Raw genomic sequence first — 9,538 nt, 5'->3', positions numbered from 1 at the left:
CCTTTTGGCTTATTCTAATTCTCCCATCCTGTGGAATGGAGAAGTACAAAGGTTTAGATCCACCATACACCTCTATACTCCATCAATAATGAGATTTTAGGGAAGTAAGGTCATGTAACACTTAAAGCATCTATTTTGTGATGCTTCCTTGCACTTTGGCTTATTCTATTGCCCCCAGACTGGGGGGTGGAAAAGTACAGAGGTTTAGATCCACCATACTCCATGAATAATGAGATTTTAGGGAAGCAAGGTCATGTAACACTTAAAGCATCTATTTTGTGATGCTTCCATTGGCTTATTTTAGTGCCCCCAACCTGTGGAATGGAGAAGTACGAAGGTTTAGATCTTCCGTACTCCATGAAGAATGAGATTTTAGGAAAGCGGACTCATGTGCCTATAATAAGCCTATAACAACAACATGCAGTGAACAAATTACCGGTATGTTTCCAGATGTAGAACAGCTCTGTGATTCTTAGCTACTCTAATCCATGTGCTTTTGGCCTGCCCGTAGCTCACAAAATGACAATTCAGGATTCATATTCATGGCAAAAAGTACAAACCTAATAAGGGAAGCAGGTCTAGACTCTGAAATAGGGGTGGCAATTTTTCACCCAACCCGTTGAACCCACCCATCCCACCCAGTATCTAACCCGCCCAAACCACCTATTTACTTGGCGGGTTGTGATCAACCCGTCACCCAACCTGCCCATTTAAATGGGTTGGGTTGGGGATAACCGTTGGGTTACCCACTATAGACATTAGTATTAATTCCTTAGCCTTTTTTTGCATTTGAATTAAATAATTTATAATTAATACATTAATTATCTATTAATTATTGACTAAATTTAGTTTTGTCTTGAATAAACACGCTTCACCCAACATAAATCCAAATCAATTTGACCCAAGTCCGAACCAATTCAATGCAGTCTGACTTGATCCAACATATACCGATCTGGGTTGACTCGAATCCGAAATAGACCTCGGACAGGATGGCTCGATACTACTTGCTTTACTCGGTTTGGGTCGTCCAGTCCAACCATTATTCACACAGCCCGGCTCGACTCGGTACAAACTAATCCGGGTCGACCCGAATCCGAAACGGGTCGGACTGGGTGGGGTCTAAACCCTTAACCACCCTGCTTGCTTTGCCCAATCGGTGTGACCCCAAATCCATGCACTAACCTGATACGAGCCGGCCCAAGTCAACCCATCATTTGGTCTGACCGGATTGAACCGGCCTGACTGGATCAGGCCAGTGTTCTGCAGAGGCACCTATTGACCATGTTGAGGTACCTGCTGGAGAGGCACTTGCTGGAGAGGTACTTGATGTTGTTGTTGTTGTTGCTGCTGCTGCTTTACCATGAACTCTGAAACATGAACTCGCATGTTGCTGCTGCTGCTGGAGAGGTACTCTGAAACATGAACTCGCATTCTCAAGCTTGTCAGCCCTAGAATTTACCATTGCAGAAAGCAATCCCCCCTTTAAAACATTGTTCCGGTAACGAAGAAATGACCAAAAAGATAGAGGGATATTAGTAGTTACTCGCTTCCAGGTATGTAGACATCTGCCACGGAATCTATGACCATTCGGTGAAGCTCCCTCTCTACCTCAAAGACTTCCCTTCCTTGTTGTTGGTCCCAAAAGAAGTATGAGCAATTATATCCGCGGTTAATTCCATGAATTCTTTATGCACCTCGATTTCCTTGCATTGATCATTAGTCTCAGCAACTTGATTAGAACTTGATTAGCCCAACGATCAAGGGTTGATAGAGCACACGCCACCATTCTCTTTGTCATTCCCTTTATAAAATACCAGGCCAGATAACCTCAGTGCAACACAAGTGAATTGGGTTGGATTGAAATCAACCCAAACTTAATCTTAATGGTGCAACCTGAGCATAACCCAACACAACTCGCGTTGTGCTTAGGCTCGAGTTGGGTCGAGCCTGGATTCATAGTCAGATTGTGTGGGTTGGTCGGGTTTGAACAAATTTATGAATACATTTTTATATGGTCACCTTTCATTGAAAATTGTTACATATTATAAGTTAAAAATATTACTATTTGTTTTTTTTTGAAATTAGATAATTGTTATAATTAAAATTGTCAAATAATGTAATAATAACAATTTCCAAATAATTATAAAAATTATCAAATATAAATTAAAAGAAATTATCATTATTAGACATAAATTACTAATAATTATAAAAATAAATCAAAAGAAATTATCACAAATTAGTAGACTTTAGGATGATAATTACTTGAAATTATCAAATAATATAATATTAAATACATTAAAATAATTTGCCAAAAATTATCACAAATTAGTAGAAATATCCAAAAATAGCCACTAAATTCCATAAAATCGATAAATTACTATAATTTACCAATAAACTATCATATAATAAATGTAATACATTAGTATATATTTACCAAGAAATTAGTATATAATAGAAATTACCAGAAATTATAGAACTTAGCAAAAAAAAAACAACCACTAATTTCCATAAAATATTATATGTACCAAGAATTATCATAAATTATTATATAATAGAAATTACCAGAAATTAGTAGAACTTAGGGAAAATAACCACTAATTTCCAAAAAATATGATAAAATAGATGAAATTAGTATAACTTTGTAGAAATAACAATTAAAGCTGAAAAATTAGTAGAACTTAGGATGATAATTACTTCAAATTATCAAATAATATGAACCTAAATAAATTACAATAATTTGTTAAAAATTGCATTTCGTTTTCCCGTTTTATTAGATTTTATGGCCCAATTTAAGAGTATAGTTAATTGGAAATATGTATAATTTTCAAAAAATTATATATATATAATTGAAAAATAGAGATTGTTTTACATAAATATAATGCATGTATATATATATATATATATTTGTTTGTGTGGGCTAGGGTCGGGCTGGATTGGATTAGGCTAGGGTCGAGAGGCCTCAACCCAAGTCCAACCCAAGTTCGGCAAGCCCAGCGTGCAGCCAAAATATATAGGCCGAACCCGTGCAAAAATTTGGATTGGGAGGTTGGGCTCTGGTTATGCCCGTCCAAGTTGCACCCCTACCCCCACCCTGCTCCATACACCTACACTCAACCAAAGCAAATATTTCAATGCTATAATGCCAATGAGTCAGAATCAGCATAGGAGGTTCACTCAACCCGAATCAATCTAAAACCAGATCAAGTCTGATCAGAATCTAATCTGATAGGGTCGGGTTAGTACGGGTTTACCACTTAACTCGACCCACTGACATCCCTAAGTTGGTAGCGAAAAATGAGAAAGATTTAGAAAACCTTTAGTTTGTCAATGGTGAATGCAGGATTGACAGCCCTCCTGTGCCGGACCCAGTCCAATCCCGTGAGATTGAGCAAGCCATTTCCAAGCAGTGCCATTACAGATGGAGCGGGCTTGTCAATTGTGTAGTATCCGAACTTGGTACCCAGAACTTCCTTGATCATGCCAGGGTCCACTATAGACAACCGCGGTTGGGTCCCAAACCAAAACAAGAAGCAATCTCCTGCAACAATAAGATACGAATCAAGAAGAAAAACACCCTATAATATAACTAACAGTACCTGGTCGGACATACATAATAACATAATAGCTCCACTCTCTTATTAGAGTAATCTATTACTACTAGCCACCGCCCAAAGCAAATGGGTGAAGATCCATAAGTAGAACGGTTTTTACCCGTTCAACTTCTTGGTTCCATGACAGGTTTAGTAGATCAGAAAGCGTTAAAGCTCCAGCATTATGCAACTTGATGGCTTGCGGATGATAGTAACAAAAAAAATAGTAAAATATAAGATAGAGAAGAGTGAAATGAACTTAGCAGATCGAGAGAAGAATTCTGTAGATGTATTGTATTATTTTCTCAGATATCCGAACCAGTACCGGAGGGAGATATTTATAATAGCTGGAGTCGGTTGAAGGTGAACCGACTTGCATTGAACGAAGACTGATATTAACTCACCTTGGGAGCAGAATCGGCTGACTTGGGAACTAACTAATCTTGGGAGATGTGACGACTCATATTGAAAAGAAACAAACATTGGAAGTAGCTTTACATTGGAAGAGGACTCGATTCTCTGTTTCTCAAGGATGACTCGAGAACACTGAATTAATGTTCCTGAAAATGTGTAGCAGCATTTAATACTCCTCCTTCGTGCACATTTCAGCAACTCCAATCATGTCTCGTAACAAATCGAACTTGCCTTTTGGTAGTGCCTTTGTGAATATGTCTGCTAACTGTTTTTTAGTTTTGCAATGTTTGAGCTCTATTTTTTTGTTTTCTTCTACTTCTTTGATAAAGTGATATTTGATGCCAATATGTTTGGTTCTGCTGTGAAATATGGGATTTTTTGCCATTGCAATAGCAGATTTGCTATCGCAGTAGATTTCAGTAGCACCAACTTGTGGTTCTCCCATATTGTCAAATATCCTTTTGAGCCATATAGCCTGGCTCGTTGTTATTGCTGCTGCAATATATTCTGTTTCAGCTGATGATTGGGCAACAATTGCTTGTTTCTTTGAAGCCTAAGAAAATATCCTTGATCCAAGTGTGAAAGCATAACCAGATGTGATTTTCATGTCATCTACCGAACCTGCCCAGTCACTGTCGGTGTAGCCAATGAGCTTAGAGTCATGTGTGACTTTGTACCAAATTCCATAGCTCTTTGTACCTTGCAAATACCTTAGTATTCTTTTAGCTGCTCCTTGATGAAATTGACTTGGGTTCTGCATGAATCTTGATAGTAGACTAACTGCATACATGATGTCTGGTCTTGTAACAGTTAAATATAGAAGACTTCCAATCATACTTCGAAATTGTGATTCATTTGCCTTTGGAGCCATCTTCCTTTTTGAATGCTTTAGTGTTGTCTAATGGAGTGGAGACTGTTTTGCACCCCTCCATTTTGAATTTCTTCAAAAGAGTTTCTGTATACTTCTTTTGTGAGATGAATGTCCCTCTTCTTCTTGAGTTATTTCAATTCCAAGAAAGTAGTGCATTAGGCCTAAATCAGTCATCTCAAAAGTCTTCATCATGTCTTCTTTAAACTTCTTGACCATCTTTTCATTATTTCTAGTATAAATGAGATCATCAACATATAAAGAAACAATGAGAGTGTCATTTGTATCTTGAGTCTTGATGTAGAGTATTGGCTCATTATAGCTCCTCATGGATCCTTGCTCCAAGAAGTAAATTCGATTCTGCTGTACCAAGCTCATGGAGCTTGTTTTAAGCCATATAGTGCCTTCTTTAATTTGAGAACTTTGTCTTCTTGTCCTTGCACCATGAACCCTTGAGGTTGCTCCACATAGATTTCCTCCTTAAGATAGCCATTGAGGAATGCAGATTTACATCAAGTTGAAAAGTTTTCCATTTCTTTTGTGCAGCTAGTGCTATCAATGCCCTGATTGTGTCAAGGCGAGCAATTAGAGCAAATGTCTCATTGTAGTCGATACCGTATTGTTGCGAGTATCCTTTGGCAACTAGCCTTGCTTTAAGCTTCTGGATTGAGTCATCTGAGTTAAGCTTTGTCTTGTAGACCCACTTAACTCCAATAGTGTCTTTGTCTTGTGGACGATCCACAAGTTCCCAAGTCTCATTTTTTTCAATCATTTTTATCTCTTCATTCATAGCTTTTCTTCATTTTTCTTCCTTAAAAACTTCTTCAAAGCTTTTTGGTTCTATGATCATCAAGTTGCATGTCTCATATATTTCTGTTAAGGATTTAGTTCGCCTTGGTGGTGAGTCCGGAGTAGACTGTGAAGCTTGTTCCGGTTCTGATTGTGTTGGCGAACTGATTTGATCACGATCTTCTTCAATTCTTTGACTTAGTAATAGAGGCAAGTTGATAGTCTTTCTTTCAACTTCTTTTGTCTCCCAATTGTATGCAACATCTTCGTCAAAGCTTATGTCTCGACTGATTATGAGTTTTTCTTTCCTTAAGCTATAGATTCGATAGCCTTTTGATTGAGTGCTATAGCCTAAGAAAATTCCTTTCTCAGTCTTCTCATCTAGTTTGCCTCTTTTCTCTTGTGGGACATGTATGTAGCATATGCATCCAAAAACTCTGAGATGCTTTGTTGATGGTTTTTGCCCACTTTAAGCTTCAATTGGTGTCCTATCTTGCACAGCTTTAGTAGGACATCTGTTGAGCAGATAGACAACAGTGATTACTGCCTCCCTAGAAAATTTTGGGAAGACCTTTTTCCATGAGCATGGGTCTTGCAGTCTCCATAACAGTTATGTTTTTTCTTTCGGATACTCCATTCTGTTCTGAAGTGTACCCGACTGTAAGTTGATGCTCCATGCCTTCATCTTCACAGAACTTGTTGAATTCATTAGAGGTGTATTCTTTGCCTCTTTCACTTCTTATGGTCTTGATGTTGTGACCACTTTGCTTCTCAACACGGGCTTTGAATTTTTTAAAAATATCGAAAACCTGCGATTTTTCTTGCAAGAAATAAACCCATGTCATTCTAGTATAATCATCAATGAAGAGGATGAAATACCTGTTTTGATTATTTGATGAAGTACGCATTGGACCACAAACATCTGTATGAACTAACTCCAATGGCGCTTTGGCTCTCCAAGCTTTGCCGGATGGGAAGGGTTGTCGATGTTGTTTTCCGAGCATACACCCTTCACAGACATTGTTGAACTCCTTGATAGCTGGTAGGTCACACATCATGTTCTTCTGCTGAAGAATCCTTAATCCATGGAAATCATAGTGTCTGAATCTTCTATGCCATAGCCACGACTCGTCCACTTGTGCTTGCATTGCTATATAACTTGCATCTTTCCATTGAATGGGGAAGCACCTGTTTTCTGTCATTTTTGTTTTTGCAATTTCAAGGGATTTGTCTTGCTTATAATAGATTGTGCAAGAGTTTCCCTCAAAATGTAGAGAGTAACCTCTTTCTATCATTTGGCCCACACTAAGTAGATTTGATCAATGTTAGGGACCAAAAGTACATCATTTATGTATTTCTTGCCTTGTTTGGTGTCAACAACAATGGTGCCTTTGTCGGTTGCTTCCATGAAGTCGCCATTACCAATTTTGACTTTTGTCTTGATTTTATCAAGGCCATGGAAGATGCTTTCATTTTTAGTCAAGATACCAAGTATCATTTTTTTCTTCTATTGCAGAATGACAAGCATAAAAGAGATTATTTTCCTCATCTTTCTTTTCTGAAAAATTAGCTTGATGGGTTTTCTTGAATCTACAAACTTTTTCAACATGGCCAAATTTTTTACAGTTTTGGCATTGTGGTTTTCCTTTAAACCAACAATCTTTCTCCAAGTGATTTCTCTTCTTGCAAATACCACATGAAGAAAGCTTGTCATTATTTTCTTTTGGTTTTCCTTGTGAATTTCTTCCATCAACTTTTGGTTTATGAGACCGCAGATTAACTTTAGACTGAAAAGCAGATTCAACCGAATTTTCGTTTTGCCTGTCACACCTATTTTCATATGTCTCGAGAGAGCCCATCAATTCTGTTGGTGATAGTGTTTCTAGATCCTTTGTTTCTTCTATCACCGAAATTATTGGATAGTCTCCCCATAGGCTCTCATTTGATTTACTATTCCTTTTATTCTAGAATAGTAATCTTTTGCAGTCTCATTATCCTTCATCTTAAGATTTTCAAAATCCCTTCTAAACTTCCGCAATTTAACAGTGCGTACCTTGACAGATCCTTGGAACTCCTCTTGCAGTGTATCCCATGCTTCTTTTGCAGTTGATGCACCCATGATTCGAGGAAATATCTCCTCAGCCATTGCTTGCTGTAAGCAGAATAGTGCTTGACAATCCTTTTGTTGATTTTCTTCATAGATCTTCTTTTGATTTGCTGAAAGAGTAGAGGTGTCTTCAGCAATGCAGAATCCTTCCTCAACGATTCTCCATAAGCTTTGTGACCGAAAATAGGTCTTCATTTTGATAGACCAGAAGTCATAGTTTTCTCCATTGAAGATTGGAAGATAAAGGGTGGAACGATTGGCTTCTGCACACATTGTTTAGAAGAACTCACGCCCAAGAGATTTGATCGAACGGGCTCTGATACCACTGATGGTTTGCGGATGATAGTAACAAAAAAAAAATAGTAAAATATAAGATAGAGAAGAGAGAAATGAACTTAGTAGATCGAGAGAAGAATTATGTAGATGTATTGTATTGTTTCTCTCAGATATCCGAACCAGTACAGGAGGGAAATATTTATAATAGCTGGAGTCGGTTGAAGGTGAATCGACTTGCATTGAACGAAGACTGATATTAACTCACCTTGGGAGCAGAATCGGCTGACTTGGGAACTAACTAATCTTGGGAGATGTAACGACTCATATTGAAAAGAAACGAACATTGGAAGTAGCTTTACATTGGAAGAGGACTCGATTCTCTGTTTCTCAAGGATGACTCAAGAACACTGAATTAATGTTCCTGAAAATGTGTAGCAACATTTAATACTCCTCCTTGGTGCACATTTAGGGCGGAGTGAAATACTCCTTCAGCTTTTTGGGTTGTTCATCGTCGATCCTGGCCATTTGGTTGCGTTGCTGGTGATGGAGGTATCTATCTATCTCAGGTATGAGTTCTACTATTTCTCTCCTTCCCAACATACAACTCAGAAGTCCCTTTTTCTTCTGTTTTTGAAATTTGAAATTTAAATTTTGAATTTTAATTTCAAATTTAGATTTTAAAATTTAAATTCCTAAAATTTAAATTCAAATTTGAATTTTTTTAATTTTTAATTTTCTCTTTTTTTTTGAAATTTGAAATTTAAATTTTTGAGATTTAAATTCAAATTTAGATTTTGAAATTTATGTTCCTGAAATTTAAATTTAAATTTGAATTTTTAAGTTTAAAAAAATGCAAGCATTTCACAAACAGCCTAGTGGGAGGCTCCCCTTGCTCTCACAAAGACCTAATTAAGTAACCACAAAGCCCGCTTAGGCTTAGCCGGTTAAATTCTTTCCTTAGACACCAACCGCCGGTTATGGAAAATAATCACAAATTTCCCTAAAATTCAGCACACTTTTGAACCAAATGTGTGAGGCCTCCCAAAGGATCTTGCTATCCAAATTTTAAATTAAGGTTTAGGGTGAACCGCACGTAAAATGGTGGTGGTTTTTGGGCCAAGGAAGGTTGATGAAATCCCCACCTTATCTTATTTAAATTGGATTGCCCTTAAATGGATTAACGGAAAAACACAATAAACAAAATAACTGTAACTAATTACAATACATGAACAGTTATGTCTAATATGCAATTCAACAATAAAATAATAAAACAAAATAATTCAACAAAGAGAGCAATTAAAAAAAATGAAAACCCTAACACATTAACAACTAACAAGTTGATTTCAGCAATTAAATAATCATATATGATGCATGCTCTAGAACATATCAAACCTAAATGTTGGAATGCAAATGCAAAAAAATTTAAAATATTATTTTTTTATTTTTTTTGAAATTCAAAATTTGGAATTTAAATTCGAATTCAAAATTTGAATT

General features: G+C 36.9%; 1 protein-coding gene and 1 pseudogene across 1 annotated transcript; both read right to left on the bottom strand.

Moving 5' to 3' along the window:
* Positions 1-4,170: 4,170 nt before the first annotated feature.
* On the bottom strand, positions 4,171-4,839 carry LOC148801849 (secreted RxLR effector protein 161 pseudogene; annotated as a pseudogene).
* Positions 4,840-7,573: 2,734 nt separating this feature from the next.
* LOC148801848 (uncharacterized) lies at positions 7,574-8,041 on the bottom strand. The gene has a single exon (XM_088900438.1). The coding sequence runs from the start codon at positions 8,039-8,041 to the stop codon at positions 7,574-7,576; it is 468 nt and encodes a 155-aa protein (XP_088756564.1).
* Between the last annotated feature and the right edge of the window lie 1,497 nt (positions 8,042-9,538).

The sequence above is a fragment of the Nelumbo nucifera genome, chromosome 3 (genome assembly GCF_055504915.1).
Source record: "Nelumbo nucifera cultivar China Antique chromosome 3, China Antique-T2T, whole genome shotgun sequence".
NCBI lineage: Eukaryota > Viridiplantae > Streptophyta > Magnoliopsida > Proteales > Nelumbonaceae > Nelumbo > Nelumbo nucifera.
The sequence above is the reverse complement of the archived record's forward strand: the minus strand, read 5'-3'. Positions and strand labels throughout refer to the sequence as shown.

Excerpts from the sequence above, each read along its gene's own strand:
- LOC148801848 (XM_088900438.1), bottom strand. The coding sequence starts at position 8,041 with ATGTGTGCAGAAGCCAATCGTTCCACCCTTTATCTTCCAATCTTCAAT.